At 35.9% G+C, this 12,001-nt stretch overlaps 1 protein-coding gene across 1 annotated transcript in view; it reads left to right on the plus strand.

Annotated features, from left to right (window-relative positions):
• The window catches only part of cspg4ba (chondroitin sulfate proteoglycan 4ba), a 34,658-nt gene extending 23,756 nt beyond the window's left edge, over positions 1–10,902 (plus strand). The window contains exons 7-10 of the mRNA XM_087253742.1: positions 205–336; positions 4,988–5,160; positions 5,921–6,104; positions 6,244–10,902. Of these exons, the coding sequence (XP_087109868.1) occupies positions 205–336; positions 4,988–5,160; positions 5,921–6,104; positions 6,244–8,288 (2,534 nt within the window). The 3' untranslated portion in view covers positions 8,289–10,902. The remainder of the gene's footprint in view (positions 1–204; positions 337–4,987; positions 5,161–5,920; positions 6,105–6,243) is intronic.
• Positions 10,903–12,001: the final 1,099 nt, after the last annotated feature.

Here is a 12,001-nt window from a genome sequence, read left to right on the forward strand (position 1 = left end):
TATATGACAAATGTCCTTAAAGTGTTTTGAGCGTGTCATGTGTTGTTTTTATTATTGTAAAAAATAAAAGCAAGGTGTGCGTAACATGAGATCAAATACTATTGAGGTGTGCAATTATGTGGCATTAAAGAATTAAAACATCTCAAAACATAAATCTGATCAAATTTCACAAATTACTGATGCTTATTCTCTTTTGTTTCTCAGGCCCAATGGCAGGAGGCTTCAACTTTCAAGTCAATGATGGTGTAAACTTTGCTTCTAGGCAGATATTCAGTATTACAGCTCGTGCCCTGGTTCTTAATCTAAAGAAGGCTGGACCTCTTAAGGTGTTTCCAGGTAACTTTAATTAACATTAGGTGAACTTCTGGTGTATTTTGCCACAAAAGTTATATGTAAGAAAATATTCTGTGCTGTCTAACACTGTGGAATGGGAAGAATTAAAAAATACTATTATATATTAAATATACCATTGTAGGTACTGTCTTTTAAAATAATGCACTGAAGTTTTAGCCTTGTTTCTTATTTAAATATCTGAAAATTCTTAAATCAAGAAATGTTTTCATGAGAACAAAAAAAATTATAAAAATTTTTTTGCGTGGAAACCTTACTAAAAGGAACGTATGCCAGAATAAAGGTTAATTTTTATTTAAAATTATATTAATGATAATGGATCACATGATGATTTTAAATAATAATGATAAGCTACATAGGTTTGCTTAGTGTTTCCTTACAGCTGTGATTACCAAATTTTGACTGGGAGATTTCGTAAACACGTTTCCACCCCCGTTTTGTGCGTACGCAACATTAATAAACATGACCAATTATCTTGTTTTTAGAAAAATTCTTCTTGATTTAGGAATTTTTTGATAATCAGACTAGAAACAAGTCAAAAACTCAAGTAAGAAAATATTTTTTTGCAGTGTGACGATATTCATACCATAACTTTGTTTATAATTTTAGTAATGGTCTCTTCATCACTTTTAATGGAGTGAAGAGTGAAATAACATGTCATGTTATTCACAGCAGTGAGATCAGAGTCTGGCTGCTTCACAAGCCAAGTCAGAGCAGCAGATTGACGCCTCCTTTCCGCTCTGTATAAAGTCAACAACTCTATCTCCACCCACTTGTAGCCGCTTAAGACTTCTTAGTTTCTGTCTTAGTATCAACACAGTGTGTGTCATGGTTTCTTAATCCTAGCGCAAATGATCCACGTAATAGCAAAATGACTTAAACTGTCGGGCTATAAATAGCTCAGTGGAGAAGCTGAAAAGTCCCTAAAGTTATTAGACTACAGTCATTTTCCTAATTTTAGAAACACTTAGTCAAATGCCACATCTTAGAAAATATCAGCTGCTACATCTGCCTTCAACTTTGTAAATTGTTTTAGAAGCACTGAACAAAAAGTAAACATCAGAAATAACTTTTTCCATTGTTTCACAGAAGTGTGCTTAACCAAATGTACTTAGAGTTCATTTGCCTTTAGTTCCACTTTTCTCATACAGCAACCTGATTCCCAAATGATGTTTAACAGAGGAAAGAAATGTTAACAGAATGTCTAATAATATTTTTTATTCTAGAGAATGTTTTATTTGTCTTATTTCACCTGGAATAAAAGCAGTTTTTAACTTTTAAAACCTAATTTAAGGTCAAAATTAATTGCACTTTTAGGCTATATTTTCTTTCACTAATCTACAGAACAAACCATCGATATACAAAGACTTGTCTAATTACCCTAACCTGCCTAGTTAACCTAATTAACCTAGTTAAGCCTGGAAATAAACAGGAGGGCTAGTAATTCAGGGGGGCTAATAATTCTGACTTTAACTGTATATGCAACTTATAAACTGAATATGTCATATATATATATATATATATATATATATATATATATATATATATATATATATATATATATATATATATATATATATATATATATATACACACACATATATATTTACATTTACATTTACATTTAGTCATTTAGCAGACGTTTTTATCCAAAGCGACTTACAAATGAGGACAAGGAAGCAACTTACACAACTATAAGAGCAACAATGAATAAGTGCTGTAGGCAAGTTTCAGGTCTGTAAAGTCTAAGAAGGAAAGTATTAGTACTTTTTTTTATTTTTTTTTTAGTACAGTTAGTGTGATATTCAGAGAGGCAATTGCAGATTAGGAAGTGTAGTGGAGACTAAATAGTTGAGTTTTTAGTCGTTTCTTGAAAATAGTGAGTGACTCTGCTGTTCTGATGCAGTTAGGGAGTTTATTCCACCAACTGGGCAGATTGAGCGTGAGCGTTCGCGAAAGTGATTTCTTCCCTCTTTGGGATGGAACCACGAGGCGACGTTCATTCACAGAACGCAAGTTTCTGGAGGGCACATAGATCTGCAGAAGTCAGAGCAGATAAGAAGGAGCAAGGCCAGAAGTCACTTTGTAGGCAAACATCAGAGCTTTGAATTTGATGCGAGCAGCAACTGGCAAGCCAGTGCAAACGGACTAGCAGCAGAGTGACATGTGCTCGTTAAGCACATTATAGCATATTTAGTATATTCATATTTGGATTTCAAATATATAAAATATATGTCAGGCGTCACGGTGGTGCAGCGGGTAGCACAATTGCTTTACAGCAAAAAGGTCACTGGTTTGAGCCTCGGTTGGGTCAGTTGGCATTTCTGTGTGGAGTTTGCATGTTCTCCCTGTGTTTGCGTGGGTTTCCTCCAGGTGCTCTGGTTTCCCCCACAGTCCATAGACATGCGTTATAGGTGAATTGGGTAAGCTAAATTGGCCATTGTGTATGTGTGTGAATAAGTGTGTATGGACGTTCTCAGTTGATGGGATGCAGCAAAACATATGCTGGATATGTTGGCGGTTTATTCCGCTGTGGTGGCCCATGTTTAATAAAGGAACTTAGCTGAAAAGAAAATGATTGAAAATATATGTCATATATGCAACAAATGTTTAAAAATATTGCAAAATTGGCCACACTGTGAAAAAAATTCTATTGCTTTAAATTTTTTTAGTTGAATCAAATAAACTTTTCTAGTCATCTCATCTAAAATATTAAGTTAAAGTGTAGTTGAAGCCTGATTAACTCATTAAAATAAGTTAAAGCATAACACAAATATTTGTTGTCTAGACTTTCTGTCATAATACTTTTTTCACTGCACCTACATAAATATTTTTGGGGATTTACAATTATTTACATATATGTTCAAATTTCATTAATTACCCTTTGGCTTAGTTCCTTATCTATCAGGAGTCACCACAGCAGAATGAACCACCAACTATTCCAGCATATGTTTTACGTAGCAGATGCCAGCCACAACACAGTACTGGGAAATTATATCAATTATAAATTATAAAAAAATTATATCAAATTTATTAGATAAATACATTCAAGCCTGAAATTATTCAAACCCCTGGCAAATTTTGACTTAAAGTTACTTTAATTTAATCCGCAAGTTATTTTTGTTGACCACAAATGACACAGGCCTTTGCCAAAAGATAAAAAGACGATGTACAAGAGGCATCATTGTAAAAAAAATTTTTAGGTTATTTACATTTGAACAAAAACTTTAAGTCAGAATTTGCCAGGAGTAAGAATAATTTCTGATTTGACTGTGTATATTCACGAATGTTCATATTTGAACGCATACATATTCTAAAGCTATTATATTAGAACAAATATATGCATATTTGTAATTCTTATGGTTGATATTTACAGTCATAATTTAAAAAGAGTATCAAAAATGTTTTTCAAAACTTGAGAGAATTGGTGTCATTGAACAGTTTTAGGACAACTTGAGTAAAACGATTTGATCCACTTTAAATGTTGACTACTGTGTTTGTGTGTGTGTGTGTGTGTGTGTGTACTGTCTGTGGTGTAAGTGGTGTTAGTGGCTGTTTTTGGCATGTGGGCTGCATGGATGCGTAGTAGGTAGCACTGTCGCCTCACAGCAAAAAGGTCACTGGTTCAAGCCCAGGCTAGGTCAGTTGGCATTTCTGTGTAGAGTTTGCATGTTCTCCCCGTGTTCGCTTGGGTTTCCTCTGGGTGCTCCGCTCCAGTCTTAAACATGTGCTATAGGTGAATTGGGTAAGCTAAATTGTCTGTAGTGTATGTGTGTATGTCCTAGTCCTCCAGGTTGGGAGTTGAGTGTTGGGCAAACGACCCACCTCATAAAAATTAGATTTTACGAAACAACAACATGTTGCGGCTACATATCAACATCAAAATAAATGGCCCTGGAAGTAATATGACATGAGTTGCATATATGACATGTGAAATCTTAATGTGAACTTTCATGTCGTATATATAGTTGTCATATATTGTCATATATTAGATTCCTGTTTGGGTTTTTATTAACATAGAATTATATAAACAGAATTTGAAATAGAGTTAAATAATTAACTGAGAAGAAGAAATGAGTGAATCAACAGAAAGTTTGACCAAAAGAATCAGTGTTCTTTAAGAATTAGTGTTGTTCTGTGGTCATGTGCTTTACAAATGGTTGTTGCTGAGTGTTTTTGCTGAGTTAGCCTCAAGAACCTCTTTTAATTGGTTAGATATGGCAGCAAACTATAAATGAAGAAAGAATGACCATTACATCAGGTCTTAAAATGAACTGGTAAGTTATTTTAGCAAAAGTTTTTAGTAAAATAAGTTGTTCTTAGAGTCCAGTCACAATGTGCTTTAAACTAAAGGTGATCTGAAACGGGATCTCAAAAGACTTCTCTATTCACAGTCGTCTCAGACTATATTTAGACTTGTAAAGCAAATAAAGCTTGCAGATTGTTTTTGGCTTGTAATTTTTGGCCCATGCAATTCTGTTTAACAACCCCACAAAAAAAGCCATTTGAAAGGACATGTGTGGAGGGTTACGATGCATCAGACAATGTGGTTTGGTTTATAGCATGTACCAGACAAAAGTGTTGTTTTGGAAGTTTCCAGAGCCATTCTTACACTCTTCTACTTATGCTTCTCCAGGCTCCTTATCCTTGATTTCTAACAACATTCTACAGGCCACAACAAATGACGATACTGGCTTCTCAAATCGAACCGTTTATTTTACTGTGATCAATCCTCCAAAATTTGGAAAACTGGTTGGTTTGCAAGCAGACAAAACCACTACAGAGATATCATCCTTCACACAACAAATGGTGAGTGTTGCCATCCTCTTTTCCCACATCGGTGCCATGCATATCAGAGCGCAGGGTGATGAATTATACATTTTTAAACTATGAACATAATCTGAGAGCCTGTCAAGTTTGAAAGCCAAATGCAAGATGCCCTAGTTAGCCGTGCAAGAGGAAATGGTGCTAAAAGAGCTTGTGCTGACACTTTACATGTCACAGACATGATAGGCAGAAAGAGAGTAATGATAAGAATTAAACATGTCATATCAGGACGTAGGATTTAAAGGCCCAATATTTCATATTTTTTCAATAAAATATACAAAAAACAGTGTTTTATATTTTATTGCATTATATACTTACATTATCCCAAATGCTTCAAAGTATGTTTAAATTCAGAAGCATTTCATTTGTTTTTGAAATATGTTAAATATGTTTTAAATATATAAAGGCCAACTGACCCAGCCGATGCTCAAACCAGTGACCTTTTTGCTGTGAGGCGATTGGGCTACCCGCTGCACCACCGTGCTGCCCTAATCTGCTTTTCTCTACCATGAAAATATGTTTTGAAATACTTTAGCTTATCCACGAACACGATTTCTGAATGAGTACCAAAATATGTAATAAGGATGACAACTTCCATGATTCCACACTTGGTGAAATCACAGCATCTTCAAACACCTTTTTTTTTTTTTGTGAATATGCACTCTGTCTAGAAAAGTAATTTATTTAAAGGTTTTACATGCATTTTTATGGTGAATCTTTTTCTTGTTTCTGTTTTAAACAGGTGGATGATGGTGAAGTAGCATATCAGCAAAATCATGTGACTTCTTTGGGATGGGCAGCGCTAGACAAGTTCACATTTACAATGTCGTCTCCTCCTACCATGCTTGAAAGCCAGACGTTTGACATTGACATTTCTTATGAAAATGTTGGACCTGAACAAAGTTCTGTGCTCCTCGTAAATAAAGGTATGGTGTTAAATTAAATTCTGACAATGATTTTTAATACATTGTTTGCACTCAATCAGTTTGAATATTGAATTACTACATTACAAGTTGACTCAAAGCTTTTGTCAAAGAAATTAATATCTTTTTTTTATATATCCAGGTGTGGAGGTTGCTGAAGGTGACAAAGTACTAATTGACAAATCAGCGCTGGACGCATCCAATCTACTCACCAAACAACCTGAATCCAAACGTAGCTCTTATGAGATTTGGTACCAGGTCACTTTACTTCCACAGCATGGCGTCATCGTTGTGGGAGAACGAAATCTTACAAAAGAAAAGCCGAATTTTTCTCAGTTCATCCTTAACAAGTATGGAATCACATACCATCATGACAACTCCGAGACCACCTATGACCATTTTGAGTTTGATGTGTATCTCAACCTGAAGAGCAAACCACCATCTCGACCCCTAGATACCTCTGAGGTTGTGTCAGAATCATTCAACATCACTATAATCCCCATAAATGATCAACCTCCTGTTCTGAAAACCAAAACCCCCAGCCTAAAAGTGGTTCAGGGGGACACTGTGACTATTGGACCCGACAACTTAAATGTGGTTGATCTTGATAACCCACCCACAGAAATTCAGTACACTGTGATTAGCAAACCTAGCAATGGTTTCTTAGCCATTGCAGATCACTTGAACGAGTCGGTGGACTCCTTCTCTCAGGCTCAGATTAATAACGGAGAGGTATTTTTCATCCATGATGGCAGTCCTTCATCTGGTGCTTTCTACTTCAGTGTCACCGATGGCCACCATCGTCCCTTATATAAACTCTTCAATCTGGAAGTGATAAAGATCACTGTTTGGCTTGCTAACAACACAGAGGTACTGCTGGATCAGGGACACACATCTGTTACTCTCACACAGTCACACCTTGCCGCAGTGACTAATGGTAAAAACACTACAGTGCACTATCAAATCACAGTACCGCCGAAGAACGGCAAACTCCTACTGAACAATGATGTTGTCACTGCTTTTAGTCATGATGATCTTGAGGCGGAAACGCTAATGTACCACATGGTCAACCTAGAGTCATCTCATGATAACTTTGAGTTTGCTGCCTTCACAACAGAAGCAAACCTCACTAACCAAGTAGTCAATATCACTGTGAAACCGCTCATTAAGTACACTGAAAGAGTAACGTTTCCGAATGGAATTCGAATTCGGCTGAAGCCACATTTTCTAAATGTGTCTGAGCTGGCTTTGTTGAGCGATAGTGACCCGTTGTTTGAAATTACCTCACCACCAGACAATGGTAAGATTGTCCGGATGATTGGTGGTAAGGGAAGGAAAGCTGAATCAGTGGAGTCTTTCACTTTTAGTGAACTCCAGCAGCAAAAACTGGCCATTGAATTAAAGGCGAACCTGACGGGCGTCCAGGAAGTAAATGACTCTTTCAGATTTGTTCTTAAAGCCAATAACGTCCAACCAGCCAATGGGATTTTCACTTTCAGCATTGTTCCTCATGTTCCTACTATGGAGATATCCACAGTGACAGCAATGTCTACAATCAGACCTGTTTTTCATAGCCAAACTGCTGCGTTGAGCTTGTTTACATCTTCAACATCTCCAGCTGTGCAGCCAACACAACGCGTGACCAAATCCGGGTCAAGATTTAAAGGTCGCAACCGCTGGGGTAATTCAAACAGCATTGACATTGGTACCACTAACTCAAAAACAACCCATGGGGTGGAGGAGATTTCCCCTATAAATAATACTCCAGTGAAAGTAGAGTCAGTTTCCCAGACGGGGTCATCCTCAAACTCCATGATCATCCTTTTGCCTCTTCTTGCTCTTCTGCTTCTGGTCATCATTGTGGTGGTGTTGGGGCTGCTCTTAAGACCAAAGTGGAGGAAGAAACCAAAGCCTTCAAAAAGCATGTCAGGCTCTTCCTCTCAACCGGACGACTTGTCCCAATCAGAGCTGTCACACTGGCCTGCAACCATCCCTGTTGTAACCGTAACTCCTCTTATTTCAAGAAATGCTGGAAGTTCAACTGTAACCAGACTGCAAACAAGAAGTGAAAACTCCCCATCTGGTCCATCTGTGTCTTTGTGCTCTTTTGGAGACCTGGAGCCTGAAGTCTCACAGCTTTGCAGAACCACCAACCCGACCCTGCGAAACAATCAGTACTGGGTATGACCTTCAGATTACTCAATGTGCTCTCTGATAATCACTGACTGAAATGATTGAAACGTTACGTGTTCAAGTTCTGTGGCTCTCCAAGAGTCTATGAACTGCATTCACTGTGTATTAGGTTTTTGAATATACATTAATTTACAGCCTTGATGTTTTGCAAATATTACAGTATTTTACCTAAATACTGATGAGACTAGGGTGGGGGACATCTAACTGAGGATTGGACCATTACAGTATGTATATTAAAGGAAAGTTCTGTTATTAACTGCTCACTCTCCTGTCATTCCAATCTCCTGAGATGTTCATACACCTTTGTAACACAGATATTTTAGATTAAAGAGAGCTCATTCATCCTCCATCGACAACAAAAGAATACATTGGTGAGCAAATTTGTTTTTATGTGGGGTTTTTTTGGCTCACAAAAGTGTTTCTGGAAATTCATATGATTACAGTTGATCCATTTAAGTAATATATAATATTTTGAGAAAGCTTTTTAGCTCCTTTTCTTTTCTGTTGTGTGGCGCAGCCTACGCATGGTCGCATGGCCCTCGCCATGGTTGACGGCGATACTGATGCGCACCTCTCAAAAATATTAACTACCTGTCACAATGACGCAAGCACAAGCTCTGTGATTGGTCGGCTTGGTAGCGCTGATGAGTGTAGGTGGGACCCAGAGCCGTGTGAACTTGTTGGAGCGAGTGTTTACAAGTGTCGAGTCTTGTGAAGGAGCTCCAGGTAAAAAGTTTTAGTTTGTGTTTACCTTATGATTAAAGTAGTTGCACGTCCGCCAGTTCCTGCCTCAGAATTTTGAGTTTTAGCTACTTGTTCATTAAGGTAGTTCTCAGAAAAAAACACTACCCCAGAACAGTAACTCGAAACAGAGGAACAAAAAAAAAACTCACTGCCAGCTAGCGTTTCGGAAGTGTTATTGCAACACGAACCACATACAGAAGTATAAATGCACGGCAACATGCAAGGCATGCACCATAGGTCATGTCGATCACTCGATACAGAAGTACAATGCAGCCTTAAGGAGAGGATGATCGAGCTCTCAAATTGTATTTAAAATATCTTAATTTGTGTTTGGAAGATGAATGAAGGTCTCCTGGGATTGAAACAACATTAGGGTGAGTAATAAATTACAGACTTTTCCTCTTGGCTGAACTAATCACTTAAGGTGTAGGGCAATGTATAGGTCCTTTGTAGAGGTTGTTGTTTATTGTGCTTGCAACTGAATTTTAGAAGGACGTGGGCTGTAAGTGCTCTAAATATGTGGTTCCTGTCTACATTTGCTAATAAGATGCTAGTTGCATGTTACTTTTTAACACCTTCAAACCAAGCTTAACATGTCATAAACATGCTGCATCTCAGGTAAATAGGATTAAACAGCATATCAAGTAAATATTAGAATTAATTCAGTAGACAAAGAGTAGGAGAACTTTTGTGGTTGTTTAATGAATGACAACATTATCATCTACACAATAGAAGTAATGCAGTCTGAAATGTGCTTTTAAGAACAACTAAAAGTGGTTGAAAATGGACAGCCTAAAAAAATGTATACTTAAACTGATATTCCATGTAAGCCACTTGTGATTAAAAAAGACGCATCTTTATACTAAGTGTAAATGGGGTTGAAAAGGGTGTCATTTCACCAGAATATGGTTTCGATTAAAAATCACAATGTCCAAAAAATTAAGCATGTTTATAAATAACGTCTGTGAATTTCCATTTCTACTGTATTTACATGCTATTTAATTTCCATTGGCTGACTATAAGTATTTGAGAAAAGTGTACTGTATTTTTAAAAGTGATTTGATAGTTTTTGGGCATTTGCATAGAGTCATTTGTGAAGACACAGGTGATGCTGGATGTTTTTAAGGTCTACCTCAGATCAGATGGCCTCATAATAAAGAAAATGACAAAACATGACACTGTATTATGCTAAAACAGTAAGTGGTACTACGTTTTATATACAGAAATTATTTAAATCTGTATTTATTTATGATTGTAGAATTTCCAAACTATGAGAAATACATTTATTACAGCACTGAGGTGTGGTGTGCACATTTTACTTTGTATATTTTGGGTAAATTTTATGTTGTGTTTTTTATATATATATATATATATATATATATATATATATATATATATATATATATATATATATATATATATATATATATATATAGTTATATATATAGTTATATATTTATTTGTTTTATATTTGTATGTTCATGTAAATGCTTTCGTAATCTCAGGAACTTCCTCTTAGATGTAGAACTAAATGATGCAATGAGATAAAACCACTGGATTTTGGCTACTGATCTTTTTATGAGTGGTATTTAACTTATTTCAGAGTATTTACTTTAGTTGAGTAGATGTGTCCAAATCATTTCATTTAAAACATATAGATGTAATGTGCTACATATAACAGCATTTTTGTGCCTGCATTGAATTGTAAAAAATATATCATTTTAAATTTTGTGTTTGAACAGCCTGCAAACTGAAACTGAAGGATTCAGTTCAGTCATCTAGCGAACTAGCTTTTGTCACTGTATATATTTATGTCTCATTTGTCTGATACACTGTCAATAAATGAAGCATGTTCTGCAATCCAGCCATTTAGTCTTCTTCCTCACTGAACAATATATGATCTGTGTTTAATCTATTACTTGATAAAGTATTTAACTTTTATATTAAGATATACACCTTATTTTGAGTGTTATTTTTTTATCGCAATCTAGAACCTCTTTAGATGTTTATGAGGAAATAGTTCACGCTAAAATAAAAGCTTGATGTTAATTTATTATGCCGCAAACCATCAAGATCCAATTTTTTTCTTCACTAAAACGAAAAAAAAAACAATTTTAAGCTGAAACTCTGTGATGAACAAAATGCCAATCAACAGCATTTTGAAAGTTAAAAAACCAACAGGTAAAACAACATACCTGTGTCTTCTGATGTTAAACTGATGCAGAATGATCATTGTGAGCAAGAAAATGAATATTATTTACAGCATTATTACAATTTCTCAAACAAACTGAATGTTTGTTCTACTTTATTATTTGTGCACACATGAACATAATGCCTTGTAACTAAACAAAGGGCACTGACTGTGTACATGTACGATGCGATGAACAATACGATCCTGGATTAACATCTATGTTGATCCTGGAACATCATTTTTAGTGGAAAATGTAATCCATGCGTATTCCCTTCCCCTAAACTCAACCATGACTGTATATTATTCCTAAAATCAGATAGGAATAATAGTTGGATAACAATCATGTAGAAGTGCATAAACTATAAGCCTAAACTCAACATAAACTGTAAACGTATCCCTTAATTCTGATTGAAATGTTGTTCCAGTATCAACATAGATGTTAATCCAGGAACTTGTCCTATTCAATGAAATTAGATTGGCGTGTTCTAATAGTAAAAAACATTTTAATAACTTTTTGACCAACAAAAACTGTTTGTCCAACGAGATTACTGCTTTTGCTCACTATCATTTGGTTTTGCTTAAGTGCCATGCAATGTCAGCGAGTGATTTTGCACGTTCACTCAACTCGCCAGTGAAAAAATGTTGGGCATGAATCTTGAAAATTGTCTCTAAATACTGCTGATGATTGCGAGTACTTACTGTGATAATGATTGCTGATGATTGTGAGTAATGCCCAGAGTGCATGAGGCCTAAAGAGATCAACAACTCAAAA

Source organism: Danio rerio, chromosome 5, assembly GCF_052040795.2.
Source record: "Danio rerio strain M-AB ecotype USA chromosome 5, GRCz13ab, whole genome shotgun sequence".
NCBI classification, from domain to species: domain Eukaryota; kingdom Metazoa; phylum Chordata; class Actinopteri; order Cypriniformes; family Danionidae; genus Danio; species Danio rerio.